The sequence below is a fragment of the Geotrypetes seraphini genome, chromosome 2 (genome assembly GCF_902459505.1).
Source record: "Geotrypetes seraphini chromosome 2, aGeoSer1.1, whole genome shotgun sequence".
In the NCBI taxonomy this organism is placed as follows: domain Eukaryota; kingdom Metazoa; phylum Chordata; class Amphibia; order Gymnophiona; family Dermophiidae; genus Geotrypetes; species Geotrypetes seraphini.
Genome location: NC_047085.1, coordinates 96,676,191 through 96,701,780, shown reverse-complemented (window position 1 = coordinate 96,701,780; position 25,590 = coordinate 96,676,191). Strand labels below are relative to the sequence as shown.

Below are 25,590 nucleotides of genomic sequence, written 5' to 3'. Positions count from 1 at the left end.
ACTGCCAACTCCTGTTTGTGGTCTCTTAACATAAAGGTTCTGAGCACTTTTTTCACACTTTTAAGAAGCCACACAAGGAGAGTGATGGGTGTTTTCAATTTTGCTCCAGAAAAAGGGGTTTTACTTCCTTTGCTTTCAATGAAGTAAAACCTAGATGTCTCAATCTCTTCTCCTTATTTCCATTGCTTTCAGTGGAAGTAAAACCCAAATGTCTCAATCCATCCTCCTTATTCTGGAGTCGTATGGTAGCCCTATCTCTACCTTCCTGGTGCCACTCCCACCCCCCATTCCACCTGTACAACCCAACATAAATACTCACTCCACATACCCTTCTAACCCACACCCATATTTACTAACAATAAATTCAAATCACATCTCTAGTTTTCAGTGATGATCCTCCAGTATGAATCACAAAGGCCAATTTATGTTACTGTACCAAGCTGTCCTTTTTAGTCATACTCCATCCCGCAAACAAAATGCAAAGGGGCTCATAATCGAAAGAACCTGCCCAAGTCGGCACTTGGATGACCTAAAAAACAGGTCATCCAAGTGTCGATAGTCGAAATGGATTTTTAGATGTATCCAGAGATTTCATAGGCCTCTGAATTTCGCTGTGCATCCAGAGCTGAAAGGGGTGTTTTTGAATGACTGGTTAGGGCGGTATGTGGGCTGACCTAGATTTAGTTGTACTGCAGGGATAATCAAAAGTGTGACGAGACTGCCTAGATGGAACTTATACATTGTGACTTAGGCGATCTAAAAACAGGTCTAAGTTTCAAAGTTTTGTTAAAATTTGATAATCCACTTATCAGTTTTCTAAGCGGCGTACATTCCTAAAAGTTGGGAATACATTGACCTGGACACAAAGACGTACAGGAAACGTTAGAAGAGAGGGAAGAAGGTATCTAGAGTAACCAGATAGCCACTGCAGACACAAAGTACAAACCCCCACACACTCCCCCAGTGATCACTGACCCCCATACTGCCATAAAAATCAGAATAAAAACGTACATACCTGCCTCCAGAACATCAGCACCTGGCATATGAAAGCCTAGTAGATCTACACAGAGGTGGCTTAAATAGTCTGGGGGGGGGGGGGGGGGGCTAGTGAACCATAGAGAGGACCCAGGCCCATAAGCCACTGTAACCACTGCATTCTTGGTGAAAAATGTGAGTCCACCAACCCCCCTCCCCAAACCCTACTGTACTGCCATATAGGTGCCACTGGCAGCCATAAGGGCTATTGGGGTTGTAGACAGGTGGGTATAGTAGGTTTTGAGGGTATTTTTTTTTGGGGGGGGGGCTTACCATAAGGGCGTTCTGGTGAGATATTTATGTGGCCTTTTTGTGAAGTTCACAGCAGTGCCCTGTAAGGTGCCCCACTGCTCTCTTGCTATGTCTGGGTGTCCAGTCCATCACATTGCTACCCCTTCCCACATCCAAAAGTTCTTGTTCTGGGCATTTGGGACCTGGACGAGAATATGGTATAAATATAGACGTACTGGCGGTCTGGATGATCTAACGCCTGGAGGAACAGATAGACGATTTCCCCCCCCAAAAAAACCCCCAATAATAATAATATTTGTATGTACTTTTCAAGAATGGACATTTTTGTGCTGTCAACTTTGGGCGACTTGCGCCCTATGTCCAAATGGGACTTAGATGTTTCTTTTGATTATGCCTCCCTCCCAGAACCAAAAAAAAATGGCCCTCGCCGCCACACACCACTTCAAAATCATGGCAGGAGAGATTCCCACTCTCTCCTGCCATCGGGCCGACTTCAGACTCCCCCCCCCCACCAAAAAACAGCAGGAGGGAAGCTGAATCCCTCCTACCAGCAGATGCCCTCTCCCCGTTCCTCTCCCCCCTGCCGGTACCTGTAAAAGTTGGGATCAGGAGGGGTGCTCAGTCCCTACTGCTCTTTAGCCTCCCATGATGCATCTAGGCCATAGGCCATAGGCCATGCCCTGGTGCATCATGTGATGCAAGGGGAGAGACTTAAGGCCCTGATTGGCTCAGGTGCCTCGGGCTCCTCCCTTGGGAGGGGCCTGAGGCACTTGAGCAAATCAGGGACTTCCTTAGTGGTGTTATGCTTTTCAATTGAATGTATTTTATGGTCTTAGTATCTAAGTCTTTTAATGTTTTAATCTTGTGTTATATTATTTTTTTATAGTAAAAAAAAAAAAAACAAAAATTTTTTACTTTTTCGCTTTCGCAAATTTGGCCCGGTGGGGCCTGTTTCCCTCCTTGCGCCTCGACTTTTGATTTTGCCGAGGCCATTTTTCCCTCCATGTCCCGTCCTCAAACAGGTTTTAAGAAGTGCGGATGGTGTACTCGCCCTATTTCCATCACAGATCTGCATCGCTTGTGCCTCCAGTGTTTGTGGCCAGAGCATAGGGCTGAATCTTGCACTCGCTGTCCTGACACCAGTGCCAACGTCGGGGTCCGCACTGAAGTCGACATCATAACATCCGATGTCGATGGATTCATCTTCGGTGTCGCATGGAGTGGGTAAGCCGGCTAAGAAGCCTTCCCCCACCACTTCGGGCTCCCAAATCACTTCAGCAGTGAGCCAAGTCCTGCAGACCTCGAGGAGAACCAAGAAACGATCAGCTCCTATTGCGGTGATTGCCTCGACATCAGCCTCCTCATTACCAGAGCACAGATTGGCACCAACGGTACCGGCAAAAAAGCCAGCGGTACCGGTGCCCAACCTAAAGCAGCAAATTCAAGAACTGCTGCAGGAGGAGTTAAGGGAGCAGTTACAGCTCTTACTCCCTGTTATGGCAACACTGGCTCCTCTGGTGCCAATCCAGTCTGAGTCTTCCATATCAGCGGTAATCAAAAAGAGTAAAGATTAACTAGCAATCACAAGATCCACAAAAAAGTCAATCCAGAGAGCAATTATAAAGTTGATACCAGTCAAATCATTAATCTATTTATTAATTAAGTGAAGGAAAAGATCTCAGAGTTGCCACTCCTAGGATCATAATAATATCATCCAATGTGGAATAGTGGCGTGGATATCTTTCATAGATCATAAAAACCTTCACTAGTGTTATATAATGGTTTGACTAATTACATCAACGTGACAATTAAAACTAAAACTCTCTACATATTATTTAGTAAAAAAGTACTTGAATAAAACTATAAATAAAGTGACAAGCGCAATCCACTGATTAAAGTGACTGATGCATTGGTTGAATGTATAAACTTTAAAGTGGCTGGTGCTATGACTGGCCTATTAAAGTGACTAATGCTATAAATAACCTAATTAAAGTGACTAATGCTTTGTGCTACAAACTGTGCAAAAAAAGGGTAATGCTGGCTAACTACTTTCCTAATTAGAAACTCTACAGTTGAAAAAGTGACTAGTGCAAAAAGCTAACATAGCCATACTGATAAACAATGCAAAAAGCTCAATGAGTGTATTGATAAGCACTTCAAAACACTCACTAACTGAAAGTTAGGTAGTTGTTTAGACTGCCGCAAAACTTATATAGACAGATATAAATTGAGCTTATGCAGATGACAAAAAATAAGGCTGCTAGAGTAGCTAACCAAAACTATAGAGGCAAATAACAATCAAAAAGCTGATATGATAGTCAGCCTAACAGTATAAGCCAAAAATGGCACTTATCTTTTAAAGATAGAAAAACGGCAAAAAGATTTGAATGCCGGTGTAACACTGTGTATCTTATCTTATCCGACGGGACCCGTTTTGCCGCTATCGTGCGGCTTCATCAGGGTTTTTTGGATAACACTCTAAAAAGAATAAGATACAAGAAAAAGAATTGTAGTGCATGCCATAAATGCAATAAACAGTTTATCTAAAATATAAGCACAACAGACTTACTTCAATACAAGCAATTCGGAACGTTCTTACACGATTCTACTAGCTGAAAAATGGCGCTTATAAACATAAAACGCCAACGCATGCGCAGTGGAGAAACCTAACGAAATAATCTGATTGGACAAAAAAGGTTCTCCATGTCATTCATTCATATAATGATTCTGATTAAAGATACCGAGCAAACAGAATTATAAAAACACTGACCAATCAACTGTGGTGTTTAAACCAAAAGGATGTATACTATTAAGATTGTATATCCATCTTAATTCCCTTTGTTTAAGTCTTTTTATCCTATCGCCTCCTCGTTGGATTGGAGGCTCGTGATCAACAGCTAAACAGCGAAGATCATTAAACTTATCATGTAATACCTGTGATATTACATTACAAACCAAGATCTTCATTAATCCACAGGATAAGAAATCATATGTGCTTAAACATTTGACGAATTGCAGATCCACTTTCATTATATACGTTATCTGTCCGTGTGATCTCTTGTATGTAGGCATGACTACAAGGGATTTAAAAACAAGGATTTCTGAACATAAGTCAAACCTTAAACACCACAGTTGATTGGTCAGTGTTTTTATAATTCTGTTTGCTCGGTATCTTTAATCAGAATCATTATATGAATGAATGACATGGAGAACCTTTTTTGTCCAATCAGATTATTTCGTTAGGTTTCTCCACTGCGCATGTGTTGGCGTTTTATGTTTATAAGCGCCATTTTTCAGCTAGTAGAATCGTGTAAGAACGTTCCGAATTGCTTGTATTGAAGTAAGTCTGTTGTGCTTATATTTTAGATAAACTGTTTATTGCATTTATGGCATGCACTACAATTCTTTTTCTTGTATCTTATTCTTTTTAGAGTGTTATCCAAAAAACCCTGATGAAGCCGCACGATAGCGGCAAAACGGGTCCCGTCGGATAAGATAAGATACACAGTGTTACACCGGCATTCAAATCTTTTTGCCGTTTTTCTATCTTTAAAAGATAAGTGCCATTTTTGGCTTTTACTGTTAGGCTGACTATCATATCAGCTTTTTGATTGTTATTTGCCTCTATAGTTTTGGTAGCTACTCTAGCAGCCTTATTTTTTGTCATCTGCATAAGCTCAATTTATATCTGTCTATATAAGTTTTGCGGCAGTCTAAACAACTACCTAACTTTCAGTTAGTGAGTGTTTTGAAGTGCTTATCAATACACTCATTGAGCTTTTTGCATTGTTTATCAGTATGGCTATGTTAGCTTTTTGCACTAGTCACTTTTTCAACTGTAGAGTTTCTAATTAGGAAAGTAGTTAGCCAGCATTACCCTTTTTTTGCACAGTTTGTAGCACAAAGCATTAGTCACTTTAATTAGGTTCTTTATAGCTTTAGTCATTTTAATAGGCCAGTCATAGCACCAGCCACTTTAAAGTTTATACATTCAACCAATGCATCAGTCACTTTAATCAGTGGATTGCGCTTGTCACTTTATTTATAGTTTTATTCAAGTACTTTTTTACTAAATAATATGTAGAGAGTTTTCGTTTTAATTGTCACGTTGATGTAATTAGTCAAACCATTATATAACACTAGTGAAGGTTTATATGATCTATGAAAGATATCCACGCCACTATTCCACATTGGATGATATTATTATGATCCTAGGAGTGGCAACTCTGAGATCTTTTCCTTCACTTAATTAATAAATAGATTAATGATTTGACTGGTATCAACTTTATAATTGCTCTCTGGATTGACTTTTTTGTGGATCTTCCATATCAGCACCAATAGTTGCAGCCTCGGCGTCAACATCGCAAAAATTTTCCTCAGTGCCATCTGAGTTGGCTAAACGCTCAATGTCGGAGACAGCTTGGCACCGTAGTTCTTCCCAAACATCTCCTGAGATGATGTCGGTCAAATCGGGTAAGGCTTTGAGGAAGATGAAACATACGGAATCATCGACACCCAATGCTCGACACCGCATTCCACCCACTCGAGACTCGGACCTCTGGGGTGATTCTGAAGAGCCTGTTCTGTCTGATGAGGATGTCTCTTCAGATGAAGACTCTCAACTTCATCTTCTCAAGAACCTTCTCAACGAATGGATGTCTTCTTTCTGGCAGAGACTCTTTCTATACCTCTTGAAGCTGACTCAAAAAAATCTAAACAACTTTTGGATGCATTAGATTATGAGCAGCCACCTAAGGAGTTTCTTCAGCTTCCCCTTCATGACATCTTGCAGGAGACCTTTTACAAGAACTTAGAAACTCCTATGATCATCCCTGTGGCTTCTTGCAAGCTTGATTCGCTATATAGGGTGGTACCCATTCCAAGATTTGACAAGTCTCAGCTCCCCCATGAATCTCTCTTGGTGGAGTCCACACTTAAAAAATCTGCTTGAGCCAGAATCTATACTTTTGTACCTCCTGGCAGAGGGTAAGGCAATGGACTGCTTGGCAAACGCTTATATCAAAATGCCATGCTTGCCAACTGATCTGGTAACTATGCTTTCCATTTCTCTTTCTATCTCAAGCATTTAGTTACCCAAGTGGCCACTTTTCAGAAATACTTACCTGATCAAAAAAATTACCTGCTTTTCAAAATTACATTTCTAACGTACTACAGCTGCGCAAATACATGGTACGCTCTGTCTATTTCACTTTTGAGTTAACATCTCGTGCTGCGGCTATGTCTGTGGTGATGCAATGCCTAGCCTGGTTCAGAGTCTTGGAGCTTGATGTTAACCACCAAGATTGGCTTGCTAATGCTCCTTGTTTGGACGATGAACTTTTTGGAGATTCTTTAGATACAACCACCCAAAAGTTATCAGCTTACGAAACCAGGTGGGATACTCTGGTTAAAAACAAGAAAAAACCTCCACCTGTTCTCCCTTTCAGACAACAGTCTTCATATCAGCGTCTTTTTGCTGCAAAGCCTATGCAGCTCCCTCAGTCTCAACCTCAGAGGCAGAGGCAGCAACATCAGCAACCCCATCAAGCCCAGCAAAATAGCAGGCTGTTCCATCTAAATCTACACAGCCTTTTTGACCGGTTTTTCAGGAGCATAGCCAATCTCAACATTTCTCAAACTTTGTCTCAGCCCATCGGAGGTCGTCTTCAGCTTTTCATCAGTCATTGAGAACTCATCACATCGGACCTATGGGTCCTCAACATCATTTGCCAGGGTTACTCTCTACATTTTCAGACTCTTCCACCAGACAATCCTCCAAGAGAGTCTGCTTTGGACCCTTCTCAGTCCTTCCTTCTTCTGCAGGAGGTGAAATTCCTTCTTCTGCTGAATGCTATCGAGGAAGTTCCCCTCAATAAGCAGATCCATTCTGGATCTCAGAGCTCTCAACAAATTTCTAGTCAAGGAGAAATTCCGGATGTTATCCCTCGCCCTGCTTTATCCTCTCCTCAATCAAAACGACTGGCTATGCTCCCTGGACCTCAAGGAAGCCTACACACATATCCTGATTTATCCAGCTTCCAGGAAGTATCTCCATTTTCAAATCAATCATTGTCATTACCAATACAAGGTACTTCCCTTCGGCCTAGCATCTTCTCCCAGAGTCTTCACGAAGTGCCTAATTGTGGTGGCCACCTCTCTTCGATCACAAGGCCTTCAAGTCTTTCCTTACCTGGAGGCTGTCTCCTCTCAGGAAGTGGTCCAAGCAATATCTCAGACCATCTCCTTTCTCCGAATTCTAGGATTTGAAGTCAACTACCCCAAATCACATCTCATTCCAATTCAACGTCTGCAATTCATTGGGGGCAAACCTAGACACTACTCTCATGAGAGTGTTTCTTCCTCCAGATCGCCTTCAGGCTCTCATCCATCTGTGTCAGCAATTGCTTCCTCTTTAAACCATCTCTGCCAGTCATATGATGGTTCTTCTAGGCCACATGGCTTCAACTGTCCATGTTATACCACTGGCAAGGCTACATCTTTGCACTCCTCAGTGAACCCTTGCCTCTCAGTTGTCTCAAGCAACGGATCTTCTCTCACAACATATATCTGTGACATCATCTCTTCTGCAGAAGCATCAATGGTGGATGACCTCCTCCAATCTATCCAGAGGGCTCCTTTTTCATTTACCCTCTCATCACAAGATCATCACAACAGATGCATCCCCTTATGCCTGGGGGGGCTCATATGGATGATCTGTGGACTCAGGGGTTGTGGACTGCCAGGGAGCAGAAATTTCACATCAATTTCTTAGAACTCAGAGCGATGTTTTATGCCCTCAAGGCTTTTCATCATCTTCTTTGCCCTCAAGTCCTCCTCCTTTGCACGGACAATCAAGTAGCAATGTACTACATAAACAAGCAAGGAGGCACGGGCTCTCTCCTGTGGTGTCAGAAGGCCCAGAAAATCTAGACTTGGGTGACAGCTCGCAAACTGTTCTTAAAGGCAGTCTACATTCAAGGGGAGAAGAATTCCCTAGCAGACAACCTCAGCAGAATTCTCCAACCTCACGAATGGACTCTCGACTCTGCAAGTCTTCAGTCCATCTTTTCTCAATGGGGCACTCCTCAAGTGGACTTGTTTGCGGCTCCTCACAATCACAAGCTGCCCCAGTTTTGTTCCAGACTTTACTCTCCTCTCCGTCTGGCAGTAGATGCTTTTCTCCTGGATTGGACGGGTCTGTTTCAATATGCATTCCCTCCACTTCCTCTCATGTTGAGAACCTTATTCAAGGTCAAGAGAGAAGCAGCCACCATGATTCTCATTGCTCCATGGTGGCCTAGACAACAGTGGTTTTCCCTTCTACTTCAACTCAGCTCCAGGGAGCCCAAGCCTATTCTAATATTTCCTACTCTGCTCACTCAGAATCAGGAATCGCTTCTGCATCCCAACCTGCAATCTCTACACCTGACAGCTTGGTTTCTCTCAGGCTGAATCCTTCTGCCTTACGTCTTTCTCAGCCTGTTTGTCAAATTCTTGATGCACCTAGGAAACCAACAACTCAGCAATGTTACCAACAAAAGTGGACTAGATTTTCTTCCTGGTGTCTTCTTCATCATCACGATCCAACATCCTTGGCAGTGGAATTGGTGTTGGATTATCTTCTTCATCTGTCTGACTCTGGCCTCAAATCTACCTCTATCAGAGTCCATCTCAGTGCTATTACAAGGTATAGGCGGAATAGAAGTCCCTAATGTAATGTAATGTAATTACAGCTTTTCACATGCCAGTCGAGGGAAAGCCTCTCACGGCTCATCCTTTGGTCTCCAGATTTATGAAGGGGCTTTTCAATGTTAAACCTCTTCTCAAGCCCCCACCTGTTGTCTGGAACCTTAATGTGGTAATTTCCAGCTTGTTGAAACCACCATTTGAACCAATAGCCACAGCTCATCTCAAGTTTCTTACCTGGAAAGTGGTATTGCTCTCACCTCTGCCAGAAGGGTCAGTGAGTTACAAGCATTAGTAGCAGATCCACCTTTCACAGTTTTTCATCATGACAAGGTGGTTCTGCGTACACATCCAAAGTTTCTTCCAAAAGTAGTCACTGAATTTCATCTCAATCAGTCAATTGTTCTACCAGTGGTTTTTCCTAAACCTCATTCTCATGCTGGAGAAACTGCTTTGCATACTTTAGACTGTAAGCGGGCTTTGGCCTACTACATTGACCAGACAAAGCCACAACGAACATCTCCCCAACTTTTCATCTCTTTTAATCCAAACAAGTTGGGGCATCCTGTATCCAAGAGAACAATTTCCAACTGGCTGGCTGCCTGCATCTCGTTCTGATATGCTCAGACTGGACTGGCACTGGAGAGTCTTGTCACAGCCCACATTAGAGCTATGGCAGCTTCTGTAGCTTTCCTTAGATCTACACCCATTGAGGAAATCTGTAAAGCTAACACCTGATCCTCAGTTCATACCTTCACTTCTCACTACTGTCTGGAGTCTTTCTCCAGGCGGGATGGGCACTTTGGCCAATCTGTATTACAAAATTTATTTTCTTAGGCCAACTCTTCCACCATCCCATTTTTGTTAGCTTGGAGGTCACCCATTCGTGAGAATATGCTGCTTGCTTGTCCTGGGATAAAGCACAGTTACTTACCGTAACAGGTGTTATCCAGGGACAGCAGGCAGATATTCTCACATCCCACCCAGCTCCCCGGGTTGGCTTCGTAGCTGGCTTATCTTAACTGAGGGACCGTGCGCCCTACGTCGGGCGGGAAGGCACTCGCGCATGCGTGGTTCGGGCTATCGCAAACTTTCTAAAGACTTAAAGTGGTGATGCACTTTTAAAGTGGTTCATACCGGGGCTCCATTGGTGATGTCACCCATTTGTGAGAATATCTGCCTGCTGGTCGCTGGATAATACCTGTTATGGTAAGTAACTGTGCTTTACTGTATTCTGTAAGCTGGGCTTGCCCATGTCTCGCTGATGCTATGCTCATGTAAATGCCCCCCCTTTGTATTTAAATGCTATTTGTACCCTTACAGGAAAGTGCTTAGGTGTGTTCTTGCCACTTACATGTGAAAATGGCATTAATATGAATCCAAGTAACACATAAATAGAATTAGGCAGTCAACGTATTGTTTTCATTAAATCTGCTGAATTATAAAATGCTGTGTGCAGAATCTTTATTTGTTGAGTTAAAATTTCCCCAGAAGTAAATGTTTATGGAAATGGTAAAGAACTAGGGCCACAATCCAGTCGAGTTTTCATGATTTCCCCAATGAATATGCATGAGATCTATTTGAATGCATTGCCTTTATTGTATGCAAATAGATCTCATGCATATTCATTGGGGAAATCCTGATAACCCCGACTGGGATTGTGGCCCTCATACCAACCCCTGGTAAGGTAAAACTAAGAGCCTTTAACCCAAACAGGGCATTATCTCTCCAAAAATTCCTTGTCCAGAAGAAATTTCTGTTATTTACTAAAATTTGAATTAAGATCTAATCCAATAGTTTATTATTTCCAAAATCATGCATAAACTCCCACCAAAAAGTGAGAAAAGGACCCTCGGACCAGAATCTGTTGCCAAATGTTATTGGCTCAATTTGCATACTCTCTAAATTGTCAATCATTTGTCTCCTTTAGCAAGTGGTGTTACCATATGCAATTGAAAATAATATATAATTACCACACAATAAATTCATTAAATCTTAAAAGTATAATGAATTACAAAAGTGAGTTTTCTTCAAGACACTGTGACACTCCATAAACCACGCCACAATTAATATTTATAGAAAGCTAACAGATGAAAGCAAAATCTGTCCCTTATCTGCTATAAGCACTCTCTACAGTTTGTCAGTACTTTGAGATTTGCCAGAATTTCAAAATAATAACTTGCAGCCAAAAATGTGTTGAGTGGAATACTGTACTGATTTTATGTTAGGCTATAATACATATGAAAGTTATAGCTAAACTACTCCATTTCCACTATTAATCTCTCTCTATATAGGGGACTATTTATGAAAATATGGTAATGCACCAGTGCTAACAATCACTCATTAATTATGCACCGTAATTTGCTATGTTTGTATGTTAATCATGCTGTCAGTTGTGCTTATGTATGTATTGTTGCAAACCACCATAAAGAGAAATGATTAATAGTCAGGGCTGGTTTTATTGACACCCCTACACAACTACAATTTTGTATCTGCATCTCTACTCTGCCCCTTCCATTGCCTGTGATCCAGTATCTCCTCCCTCTCACAAGTCCTCCCCCTCCTTCTGGCTCATGGCACAGATGATAAAGGATACCAAAATCTCAGTCTAGCATCTATCCCTCTAGGACTTTATAGGTAGACCGGACTAGGATTTTGGTGCTCTTTTTCACTGGTGCCCTGGGCCAGGGCCTCACATGGTCCATAGGTTGAGCTGGCCCTGTTAATAAAATAGAGGCCCCCTTTTATCAAGCTGCATTACGTTTCTTTTATTGCCAGCCACTGCAGTAAAAGCTCTGACACTGCAGCGGCCAGCGATAAAAAAAAACAACCTAATGCAGCTTGATAAAAGGGGACCATAGTAAACAAATGAAATGAATAAAGTATTTGCACTGTTTTAGGGCCCTTTATTGATTGACTTCCTTTCCACAGGGTCTTCTCATGGTATCCCACTACAAATTGTCCCTTCATTGCCTTAAATGAAAATGAAATACTGTACAATGAAAATAAGTTTCTTATGAGACATATAAAGATGGCAGGTTTATGTGATTAAATAGCCTTCTGATCATACCCAGTTTCTCTGAATAAAAATGAAACATAACATAAAAATATAGAAAGAGAAAATGATGTCAGAAAAAGACCATATGTCCTGTTTCTGTGGTGGTTCAATTTAACCTTTGTCTACATATTTCTATTTTATTGCCCCTTTTACAAAACTGTAGAGCATTTTTTAGTGCTGGCCGTGATGGTAACAGCTCCAACGCTCAGAATTCTATGAGCGTCTGAGCTGTTACCACTGTGGCTAAAAACTGCACTACAGTTTTGTAAAAGGGTGAGGGGTTAGTTTGTGATTACATATTCCACACTAGGCGAAGGTGTGTTCTCTGTGTTCAAAAAACATGGTTTTCTGTTAGGATTGACTGTGCAGGATTGATCTGTACTAGTCTGGCTTGTTAGTTTTACAATGGGTGTATTGATGTTGTACTGCTCACTGCAATATGTAAAATGCTGCCTTTTCCTAGGTATACTCTTGTGTGACGTGTGGATTGTTACTAAAAATCATGTTTTTCATACAGATTGGGGGGGAGGGGTTGTCAAAAAATGATGGGCCCCGGGTGTCACATATGCTAGGTACGCCACTGCCCATTATTCTATATCTTTAGTCTTGGAAACTTGGGAGAGGTAAATTTTCCAGATCAGCATTTGTCGCAGAACAATATTTAAAAAACTACAAACTCTGCAAAATAGAGCTATAAGACTAAGGGCTCCTTTTACTAAGCTGCGGTAGCGTTTTTAGCTCACGCTGCCGATTAGCGTGCACTAACCCCCACGCTATGTGGAGAAACTAATGCCAGCTCCATGGAGGCGTTAGCATCTAGCGCGTGCTAAAACTGCTGGCGCAGCTTAGTAAAAGGAGCCCTAAATTTCAGATTGAAGAAGAGTGATTGGATCACACCTTATCTACAAGACCTTTACTGGTTACCAGTTGAAGCTAGAATCTATTATAAATTTTATTGTATATTGTTTAAAACTCGCAGTGGGGACACTCTAGATCAGTGGTCTCAAACTCGCGACCCGGGGGCCACATGCGGCCCGCCAGGTACTATTTTGAGTCCCTCGGTATGTTTATCATAATCACAAAAGTAAAATAAAACAGTTTCTTGATCATATGTCTCTTTAGCTATAAATTACAATATTATTATTAAGACTTAGTCAAAAGGAAAGATTTATAAACTATAACGAGTTTTACCTCATGCAAAATTGTCATTTCTTTAATAACACATTAACTATTTTTTTCTGAGGCCCTTCAAATCCAAAATGTGGCCCTGCAAAGGGTTTGAGTTTGAGACCACTGCTCTAGATTATATACCACAACTTTTTAAATTCTCCACTGAGACATCTTTTAATTTAAGACCAAAACCATCCTTTTTGTTTTCCTGAAATTAAAAATATAAAATATACCAGAATTTATAATTCAACCTGAGTTTATCAAGCAGCTAAACTATGGAAAACTGCTTATTCAGATTATTCAGCAAATTAACTTTAAGAGTTTTTAAAAAAGATCTGAATACCTACCTTTTTGAGGAATTTGTACTTAAGAATTTATAATTGTAGGATAACCAATTCACTATTTTGTATTAATTCGTTTGTTTTATGTAAACTGCTGTGAACTTCCTTGACGTATCGGCGGTATATAAATAACGATTGTATTGTATTGTAATTGTAATGAGTAAATCTGTATGTGAAAAATCCAATTAGGTTATATTTTGTGTACAGTATTAAGCAGGTACTTGATCTTGGTAAATCTTTGATTATGTGGGACTCTGATCTCTATTAGTGACAAATTAGACTCATGAAATCTACTTTATCTGCTTTATTTGACAGAGACAATCAACATAACTAAAGAACACCGATTTACAAAGATTAAATATCAACCGGTATGTTTCACTGATTTTGTACTGTTATCGATCTATACTTCAAGTGAAGAAAATAATATTTTATTGCAATCAGAGTATATTGTTAAAAAATATTCAATAAATACTACTGCTATCTGATTACAATATCTTTTGCTGCATTAAAAATGCATGAGTATTATATCAGTAAGTAAGAAACAAAATGATATTCTGAAGTTTAGCGAGGCCTGCCATGTTCTCTCCATGGGCTCCTTTTACAAAACTGTGGTAGTGATTCCCACACAGCAAATGTGATGCAGCCCATTCAGTTCACATGGGCTTTGTCAAATTTGCTGGGTCAGGACTTGCTATCATGGCTTTGTAAAATGGGCTCTATATTTGTGGGAATATATGTGCCTAGGCAAGGGTAGAATGTGATTGTAGAGGTGAAAAGGGTAGGTTGTGCATTTGATTGACATGACATGGGAAATGTCAAAAACATTATTACCTAAAACAATAGGAAAACCCTATAATTTGGGGGTTTATTTAATGTCGATAGTGCACACTCTTCTGAAAACATGAGCAGCCTTTGCAAAAAGTGTGCAGTCTCTCAGAAAAGTGTGCACTTTTTCCAAGTGAATGTACACTGCTGATGATAATAGACTACTGCAACATACTATATCTCCCCTGCCCTGCAACCACAATAAAACAACTAGAAACAATACAAAACACAGCCCTAAGACTCATCTATTCGCTGAAAAAAAATACGACCACATCACAGAGGCATACCACGACTCACACTGGCTCCCAATGCAAGCCAGAGTACACTTCAAATTCCACTGCCTACTATTTAAAGCTATAAATGGAGACAGCCCAACCTACTGGAACAATCGACTAATTCAATCCACCTCAACCAGACACAGGAGAACCCACACAATATTCACACACCCGCCAACCAAAAACGTCAAACGAAGAAAACTGTATGACAACCTACTGGCCACCAGAGCAGCGAAACTGGACAGACAACTCATCAATCCGCTGATTTCGACCACAGACTACAAAACCTTCAAAAAAGAAACAAAAACCCTACTCTTCAAAATATACATAAAACCAATATAACACAACCAGACATGTCCCAAACTCTGGCAATATTATCTACTTCTTAGCAAATTAGAAAATGTTCAAACTATTCCTTAAGTACTTCTTATTATATTAACAATATGTACTTCTTAATATCATAACAATTCTTATGTAATCCGCCTTGAACCGCAAGATAAAGGCGGAATAGAAATCACTAATGTAATTTAATGTAATGATATGGCTCCCATAATGAAAAAGTTCAAAAGAAAACAAAGATCCAAACAAAACAAAAATCCCCAAAAAAGGACACAGGAAATTAAATGAAATAAAAATATTTGGACAGCACACTTCTAGAGAACAGTCAAGGAAGAGAATCATATGAAAATGGGCTACAGCTTCAAATAAGCAATGTACTGTATGAAATGTATTTACAGATTAACCTGTAACCTGTTCTGAGTTCTTTGGGACAACGGGATAGAAAATTAATTAAATAAATAAATACATTATATTACATTTTTATAGGAGGAGAGAACATATATACAGTAAATCCTTGGTTTACGAGCATAATTCGTTCCGAAAACATGCAGGTAATCCAAAATACTTGCATATCAAAGCGAATTTCCCCATAAGAAATAATGGAAACTCAGACGATTCGTTCCACAACCCATAAACTTTAATACAAAATAATATACGCACTTGTATTGCAAGACCTCACTCATTTAGAACAGTCACTACACTCTTGCAGTGTCAGAGAGAGAAGAACCATCGGCTCAGTTGTGATGTGTGTATACTGTATGTACTTGTATTGCAAGACATTGCTTGTACATCAAATTAGAATTTAATAAAATGTTTTGCTTGTCTTTCAAAACACTTGCAAACCAAGTTACAGGTTTTATAGTATATGTATTTTTACTGGTCCAAGGATAAGGATAGAAGGCCCCAGTACCAATCAGATATCCTCACATTTCTTGTTCTTCACTCCTCGGTGATGTACAACAGGAGCCCTAAATTTATTGCATAACTTCAGGGCAATTAGTTTAGTACCTTCAAAATATTTACAGTTTCCACAATGGATGTTTAAATTACCAGTTGCTCTGCACCTCTTCTAGCCCTCTCCATTTACATTAGTGTCCTGCAAACTTTGTCAAGCTGTGGCACACTAAACGTAGTGGCTGCAGCTCGAGGCATCCGGAAGTGCGCATATATCACTGTGATGACATCACATGCATGCATGATGACATCAGGCCAACATCCACACATGCACGAAGGCCCTCCAGATGGGCCCTGAGCTGCCAGTGCGGGGTGCCAGCAGGGAAGAGGCGTGGAGAGAAGGAAAAGAGCTGGTGCCGGCTGATTGCCTAAAGGATGTGTCTCTCGCCACGAGAGGCACATCCTGTAGGCAGTCAGCCGGCACCGGCGCCTCTCCTTATCACCCCCCCCCCCCCCAGTGTGTTGCGGCACTTTTGAAATCTGAGGAGGCACACTAGTGTGCTGCGGTACACAGTTTGCGTTATCCAGGAAGAGGGAGTGGTTCCATGTACAAGCTGTCATCAGCTTGAATCCCTCATTAAGGAAATAAGGAACAGAGAAAGGAGGTGGCAAGACTGAGAAGTATCCATGAGAATGAGAGATACATCAATGAAATGGTTCATGAGGCATCAAATATTTCCAGCAATGGGGAAGGCTGTGCTTAGGGAAAACAGCTGGACTCAGATTATAGAACCATGCAAGATTGGTATTGTGACTTTACCCGCCCTTGAACTGAAGAACCGGTATGCTGCCCTGGAAGTGGAGGAGATGAGAGCATCTCAGGGAGAGGAAGGACCAAAGTGTGAAATCCCCAAAATTGTTGGATCCATGACCACTAGGATATGTAAGGTAGTGGTATTTGGCGATTCCCTTCTGAGGGGTACAGAAGCATCCACCTGCAGATCAGACATGATGTCCCAGGAGGTATGCTGTCTGCCTGGTGCCAAAATCCAAGATTTTATGGAGAGATTGCTAAGACTGATCAAGTCTGATGACTATTATCCAATGCTGCTCATCCATGTTGGCACTAATGATACAGCCAGGTTCCCCTGCGAATGTATCAAAAGTGACTTTGTGGCTCTGGGAGAGGTGAAGCAGCAAGGTGTGCAGGTGGCATTCTCGTCCAGCTGATCTGTCAATAAGCGATATTGCTGAAGTGCTGTCAGGTAAGATATGCCTCTTTGTGGATGATACCAAAATCTGCATTAGAGTAGACACCCCAGATGGTGTGAATAACATGAAGAAAGAACTAGTAAAGCCTGAAGAATGGTCTGAAATTTGACAGCTAAAATTTAATGCTAAGAAATGCAAGATCATGCATTTGGGCTGCAAAAACCTGAAGGGAGTGGTACTGTTTAGGGCAGGGGTGTCAAAGTCCCTCCTCGAGGGCCGCAATCCAGTCAGGTTTTCAGGATTTCCCCAATGACTATGCATGAGATCTATTAGCATACAATGAAAGCAGTGCATGCAAATAGATCTCATGCATATTCATTGGGGAAATCCTGAAAACCCGACTGGATTGCGGCCCTCAAGGAGGCTCTTTGACACCCCTGGATTAGGGGGGTGAAGAACTTATGAGCATGACAAAAGAGCAGGACTTGGGTGTGATTGTATGTGATGATCTTAAGGTGGCCAAAAGGTTGAAAAGGTGACAGTGAAAGCTAGAAGGATGCTAGGGTACATAGGAAGAGGTATGGCCAGTAGGAAAAAGGAGGTATTGATGCCCCTGTATAAGACTCTGGTAAGACCTCATTTAGAATATTTTGTACAATTCTGGAGACCATACCTTCAAAAAGATATAAAAAGGTTGGAGTCAATCCAGAGGAAGGCTACTAAAATGGTGTGTGTTTTTTGTTATAAGGCATATGGGGACAGACTTAAAGATCTCAATACATATACTTTAGAGCAGGGGTGTCCAATCTGTGGCCCGAGGGCCGCATATGGCCCCGTGAAGTATTTTGTGCAGCCCTGGTCGAGGGCGATGCAGTGTTTTCCTCTGCTGCCCCTGGGTGTTTACCGTCTTGCCGGCTCTCTCCTCTGTCTTGCTGCAGCATTTGCGCATATGTACGACCCCAGAAAAATATTTTTCGGCCAATGCGGCCCATGGAAGCCAAAAGGTTGGACACCCCTGCAGAGGAAAGACAGGAGAGGGAAGATATGATAGAGACGTTTAAATACCTACATGGAGTAAATGTGCATGAGTCGAGTCTCTTTCATTTGAAAGGAAGCTCTGGAATGAGAGGGCATAGGATGAAGTTAAGAGGTGATATGCTCAGGAGTAATCTAAGGAAATACTTTTTTTACAGAAAGGGTGGTAGATGTGTAGAACAGTCTTCCAGAGGAAGTGGTGGAGACAGAGACTATGTCTGAATTCAAGAAACCATGGGACAGGCACAAGGGATCTCTTAGAGAAGGGAAGAGATAATGGTTACTGCAGATGGGCAGACTAAATGGGCCATTTGGCCTTTATCTTCTAAGTTTCTATGATTTACATCATCCCATACTTTGATTTTCTCACACTAGGGTATTCTTCTTTAACTCTTTCTACCACCAGTGTACTAGTTAGAGTGGGATATGGGCCTGTGTTCCCTTTGCTGCAGTCCACTGCACCAACCACTAGATTACATGTGACATAGAAACATGATGGCAGATAAAGGCCAAATGGCCCATCCAATCTGACCATCTGCAGTAACCAATATCTCTTCCTCTCTCTCTAAGAGATCCCACCTGCTTGCTACTTAATAGGACTGGCTAGGACTGCAGCTGTCATACAGGATGATACGTACTGTTCTTTCACATCTTTGAGGAGTGGGAGGGGGTCATGCTTTAATCCCTCCAGTGGTCATATGGTTAGTTTGGGACCTTGTTGGCACTTATGTGTTATTGAAGCAGGTCTAGCCTCAAACATCCTATTTTTTTTTTTTGCCCTAAATGTTTTTACAATGTTCTATTATTGCAGAAAAATATCAAAATCATAAGCCTGTCCTAGTCCTGCTCAAAACACACCTCCAATATGTCCCCTTGAGATTTAGACAGACTGCAGACAACCTGTATAGAAAACCATTTCAAAAATAGTGATTTGGATGTTTGGGCAAAAAGAAATGTCTATGTGCTGCTTTGTGCTGCATTTTGGACATTTTTTCTGTTTTGAAAATGAGCCCCATAATAACAAAGTAACAATGTATAGAATAAAAATAATTACCCATCTCTCTATATAAAACCCTAACCGCGCATGTGCTGTTGACAGATCGTGATTCCTGGTGCCGTGGGTGTACTTCTGTGCCAGTCCTCACGGCGCGTGCGGTGGCTGGAGGCGCATGAGCGTGCAGCTCTTTCAATGGCAGTTGGCTTCAGGCATATACGGCTGTGTTTGGCAGTTTGTTGGTCGCCTATTAGTTGCGCCTAGAGGACCGGCAGGAGAGTGGCGGTTGCGGTGGCGGTTTCATAATGACGGCGATGGCAGTTTGTCCACTGTTAGTAGCGGCAGGAGAGTGTCCGACAGAGGGCTCCGTTTTGAAGCTATGGCTCTCCTTGAGCTGCCAGTTGGCCAGCTCCCTTGCCGGAGTTATTTTTCAGTTTATAGGTGCCGCTGCGGCTCCTCTCATGAGCTGCACCTGCGTCAGAGAAGACTTCTGATGCAGAGGATCGTTAGAGGAGCCACCGGGCACCTTTAAATTTAAAAATAACTCTGGCAAGGGAGCCAGCCAGACTGCGGGAAGTGTAGGGGAGATGGAGAAATCCTGCTGCTGCACAGGAAAATGGAGGGAGAGGGAATGCTGTGGCTGCTGCACAGGGAAGTGGGGGGGAGGGAAATAAAATGCTGCTGCACAGGGAAATGGAGGGGGAGGGAATGCTGCTTCGGCTTTTGCACAGGGAAGTGGGGGGAGGGAATAAATGCTGCTGCACAAGGACATGGAGGGGGAGGGAAATAGAGGGGTAGGGAATGCTGCTTCGGCTTCTACACAGGGAAGTGGGAGGGAAGGAAAAAATGCTGCTGCACAGGGAAATGGAGGGAGAGGGAATGCTCATAGAATTCTGCTGCACAGGGAAGTAGGGAGGAAGACAGAAAGAAAGGAAGAAAGACACAGGGGCAGGGAGAGAGACAGAAAGACAGACAGACAAAGGGGGCCAGGGAGTGAGACAGACAGAAAGAAAGACAGCGGGAGGGAGAGAGATAGAAAGAAAGACAGCGGGAGGGAGAGAGACAGAAATAAACAGACAGGAGTAGGGAGAGAGACAGAAAGAAAGGCAGACATATATTCTAGCACCCGTTAATGTAACGAGCTTAAAGACTAGTATAATATAATAAAGTATGATTGAAACTATACAAATAAAAGTGCAAAAGTGTAAAAAAAATAAGATTCATTAAAAAAAAAAACTATATGCACTGAACAAAAAGAATTAGGGAAATGGAATAGATCACTGTGGACAGAGGGAGGAGGTGTCAGGGAAGATGGGGCAGCTGCAGGAAGACATTGTCCTTTCCCTCCTGAGGCTGGTCCTATTATTCTGGGGTGGAATAGGGCACTAGGGTAGACAGGAAAGAGGCATGGTGTGTTGGGAGGTTTGCAGCTGTTGGCTCTTCTCCCAATCCTCCTCCTCTTCCTTCTTGCCACTCAACCCCTACTTATCTTCCTCCCTAGGGGCTGCTTGGTTTGGCCCTGCAGAAGTTGGTCCAGGGGGTGGTGCATTGGTTACAGTCATGTTTTCCATCAGATGCACATTTGACCATTATATATTCCAAGATGGACATTGTAGTTTGGGAGTTAACCATGGTATATGGGGTTTAGGGGACCAGCCGTTGCCTATTGGTTATACATTGCCACATACTGTTTAGAGTAACCCTGTTAGAGTGTTCAGGTATAGTGACAGTTCATTCAATAGCAAACTTCCTCTAGGATGTGGGCCTGCTGCCTACAGCTACCTGTGCACTGTCTGTGCTATACCTGGTCTGAGGACCTTTATTAGGGGTCCTTATTGAGCACTTGTACTTTGTGGCATCATAGATGGTTACCAGTCCCCAAGTGCGGATGAGTGAGGTAGCCCATGGTGTGTGCATTTGACACTGCTGCTGCTATCTCAACCCCTGGAGATAATCCTGCTTGTGCTGCCACAGATACCAGCCGCATTTCCTCAAATCCTCAGTCTGTATGAAGACAAGGGATTGGAAGGAAGAGAAAGAGAGGGGTTGAGTGGAAGGTACACAGCAGATATTTCATAATGCTACCTAACTAATCACAAGAAAAACATGGATCACTTAAAACAATATCCAACCCACAATGAGATGACATCTTGAAAAAAGGGGGTTTCTTTGGATCATAAAAAAGCAAATGAAAAAATTTTAAATACATACAAATGTAACAGCTTGTGTGGGTATTAATATAATATAAATAACATCCTGCTCAAGCCGTTCACACAGCACCCTAACTTTAGAAAAAATTCTCCCAAGTAGTAAGTTCACTAGGAGGTTGAAGTATCATATAGAGGTAAAAAGCTCAGTACATAGAACCTCTTATAACATATATGTTATTTCAGGTCCTTATCCTGAATTGATGAAATGCCATATAATCATTTACGTCGAACCTCCATTCCACCATTAAATGTAAACTTTATTCATGTCTAACTGAAGTTATAAATAATGCCGGTTACAGAATCCTGTAACTGGCCCACCCCCCACCACAATGATTGCATTCCCCCCCCCCTGACAAACCCCAAACCGGCAGGAGGGATCCCAAGCCCTCCTGCTGAAGATGGCACCCCTAAACCGCCCCCCACCACACGAATATGGGCAGGAGTGATCCCAGGCCCTCCTGCCCATGGCACACCCCCAACACCTCCCACCCCCCTCAAATACAGGCAGGAAGGATCCCAGGCCCTCCTGCCCATGGAACACCCCTGACCCCCCAACCCCCTCGAATATGGGCAGGAGGGATTCCAGGCCCTCCTGCCCATGGCGCAACCCCCTGCAATCCCCCCAACACCCCCTGAACTCCTGAACGGCTACCCTGAACCCTCAGATACCCCCCTAACTTACCTGAATGTTGACCGGCCAGCTGAGTCCCAAGTCTGTCCAGCCGGCAGACCCGCCATCCTCGGAATGATGGGTCTAGGGCCTGATTGGCCCCATCCATTGGAGGAACCTTAGGCGCCTGGGCCAACCAGAATTGTCCCTGCTGCCTTAGGCCCCTCCTGTGGGTGGGCCCTTAGGCATATGGGGCCAACCTATCCCATGTGCAGAAGGCTCCACCCATAGGAGGGGCCTAAGGCAACTGGGCCAATTCCAGTCGGCCCAGGCACCTAAGGTCCCTCCTATGGGCGGGGCCTTAGGCGCCTGGGCCAATCAGGCCCTAGGCCCGCCATTCCAAGGATAGTGGGTCTGCCGGCTGTCCGGACTTGGGACCTGTCCAGCTGGCCAATGTTCAGGTAAGTTGGGGGGGTGTCTGTGGTCAGGGGGGTGTCCAGGTAGTAGGGGGATGTTCAGGGGTTCAGGGGAATGTTCGTGGGGGGCTATGGACAGGAGGGCCTGGGATCCCATCTGCCCGTATTTGAGGGGGGTGAGGGTATCGGGGGTGTACCTTGGGCAGGAGGGCCTGGGATCCCTCCTGCCTGTATTTGAGGGGTGTCAGGGGTGCACCATAGGCAGGAGGGCCTGGAATCCCTCCTGCCCATATTCGCGGGGGTGGGGATGGGCAGTTCGGGGGTGCCATCTTTGGCAGGAGAGATTGGGCATCTCTCCTGCCGGTATTCACAGAAGTTCAGGGGGGATCGCAATCGCATCAGGGGTGGGCAGGTTGCTAGAGCTGCTGAGTTGATCAGAAGTTATACCTGTTTTGACTTGGTCTAAGTCAAAATATATAAGTTCCGACTGGGCATCCTCGTTAAACTTTTGGTTATACTTGCTGTATGACTAAGTCTAGGTCAGCCCACCTCCCGCCCTTTCCCCTCCTCCAAAAATGCCTCTTTTCGCTCTAGGCGTTCAGAGGCAGGGGAAAGGCCTAAGCTGGTTTTAAATATGTCTAGAACTAGCTTTATTGGAACTTGGACGATTTATCTTTTTGATCGTCCAAGTACCGATTTAGGCCAATTTTTGGACGTTTAAAAATTATTATTATTTTTTTTATTATGAGCCCCCTATCCATTTACAGTATTTGGGCATTGTTTATAGAATTTGGTCCTTAATGTGTAAATACAGCTGAATACACAAGATGGAGAATAGGATCCTTCTAACTCCCCATATCAAATTCAATTTTCTGCTCCAATAGTAAGGAGCCCTTCTATTATACCCCCCTTTTACTAAGCTGTGGTAGAGGTTTCTATTGCGGCCCGAAGAGCTAAATGCTCCAACGTTCATAGAATTAGAGCAGTGTCGAAGCATTTAGCGGCTTAGTAATAGAGGGCCATAGTGCAGTAATTTTGGCATAGTGGAAGGGTTATATGAGAGAGGTAGTGAGCTCACCGGGACAGATAGGAAAAATGATTTGTAACCCGTTCTGAGCTCCTTTGGGAGGACAGGCCAAAAAATCAAATAAGTGCAAAGTCCATGCAGGGGGTAAGTGAGTGTTTCTCCAAATGCAAGGTAGGTAGTCACTTAACTATGCCATGTGCCTATCTGAATTACAATGAGGAAAATTTAAAAGTAATCTAAAAACATTTCTTTTTAAAGATGCTTTAAATATTTAATTTAACAGTTCTTAAACCAGCGATTTTATTTTATTGTATTATGCTCTGTGTTTATTTGTTTCCCTACTGTATTTTTCCTTTGTTTTGCTTTTCTTTATTAATTGTATTTCAAACCCCTATCTTACCTTATGTAATGAGTATAATGTATTAGTTATCTACCCAATGTTATTATTTAAAGTTTGTACTGTTTTGTCTCCATTTGACTATATTTTAATCTGTTCATCGCTTAGAATTTGATTAAGCGATCAATCAAGAAAAATATTAAACTTGAAACTTGATACTATTTACCATACCAGTGCAATGTATTGTAAACATAATTATGTACTGAATTATCTTTTTTAGGGAACGTATACTGTTTCTCTTCAAGCAATGACTGTTGAACAGCAGGAAGAGACTGTACTTCTATGTATAAATGCAACCTTGATCTTGAAGAATTAGACCATCAAGAAGCATCAGAAAATCTTTCTGTATTTAAAGATTGTTTATGTGAACCCTCCTCACTTCTTCACATTGCCAAAAAAGGCCTCTGGATGAGAGTGCTATGCTCTTCAAAGAAGTGCATGGTTTGCTCAGCTGACCCTGAACTTATTTGGGCTGTGGCATTTGTTCTCTCAGTTCTCTTCCTACCTTTTTCAATACACTTTCCGTATGCCTTCTGAAGCTCTATTTTCCACTGCTGTCCTGTTATCAGTTGGTGCATCGTTACCATTTTTATGTGGATGACTGCCAGATCTATCTTTCTGTATCAGTTTTCTTATGAAGAGGCCAGTTGTAATCTCAACATGTTTGTCCAGCGTTGCTGTCTGGATGATCTATTGTTGCTTAAAACTCAACTTAGCCAAAAAAAGAATGTATTTTTCCCCTCCACAACTGCTTCCCTCATCATCCCTTCCTTGATACCTGTGAATGATGTAACCGTTGCCTTGGCCCCCTCAGTTTGAAACCTCAGGATTGCTTTCGACTTTGTTTCCCTCTGCACACATCCAGCACACTGCCAAAAAGTGCTGATTTTTCCTCTACAGCATTTCCAGAATCTGCTTCTTTCTCTCGGAACATGCTATCAGAACCTTTATTTTCTTTCTTTATCACTTTCTGCTTAGCTTAATGCAACCTGCTTCACATGGATCTTCTACTGAACAATCTTTCTGTTGCAGTCTGTTCAGATCTTCTCTCTTTGACGCTGTTATGATCATGTAACCCCTCATCTTGAATCATTACTTTGGGTCCCCATCTAGGGATACCAGATTTTCCGTTCGGAAAATCCGGACCCCTTAGACCAGAGGTCTCAAACTTAAACCCTTTGCAGGGCCACATTTTGGATTTGTAGGTACTTGGAGGGCTTCAGAAATAAATAATGTCTTATTAAAGAAATGACAATTTTGCATGAGGTAAAACTCTTTATAGTTTATAAATCTTTCCTTTTGGCTAAGTCTTAATAATAATATTGTCATTTATAGCTAAAGAGACATATGATCAAGAAACTGTTTTATTTTACTTTTGTGATTATGATAAACATACCGAGGGCCTCAAAATAGTACCTAGCATGTGGCCCCTGGGCCTCGTGTTTGAGACCACTGCCTTAGACCCACCCCCGTTTCCACCTGTGCCTGCCATATCACGCCCCAGTCCCACCCCCAATCCCACCCTAGTCCTGCCTCAGCACCACCCCCTGCTGCCTGCTCTGGCAGGAGGGCATCTGTGCATGTGCGCATGCAACACAATGATATCATGCGTACGCGCGTGCTGTCATCGCACCCTCCTGCCTGACGGCAATTTTGAAGGAGATTTTTCAAAACCTGGACAAAGCGCTGGCGTCCTGACCCCCAGACATGACCTCAAAAGGAGGACATGAACAGGGAAATCCGGACATCTGGTAACACTATTTCCATCCAATCCTGAATTTACACTTCTCCCTCTGTATTCACAGGGGTTAGTG

The 25,590-nt window shown here is 42.6% G+C and overlaps 1 protein-coding gene across 1 annotated transcript in view; it reads left to right on the top strand.

The window, feature by feature from the left end:
• LY96 (lymphocyte antigen 96) overlaps positions 1-24,988 on the top strand; it is a 42,594-nt gene extending 17,606 nt beyond the window's left edge. Inside the window, exons 4-5 of the mRNA XM_033935179.1 lie at positions 13,858-13,910; positions 23,997-24,988. Coding sequence (XP_033791070.1) covers positions 13,858-13,910; positions 23,997-24,092 — 149 coding nt within the window. The 3' untranslated portion in view covers positions 24,093-24,988. The remainder of the gene's footprint in view (positions 1-13,857; positions 13,911-23,996) is intronic.
• The last annotated feature ends 602 nt before the right edge of the window (positions 24,989-25,590 follow it).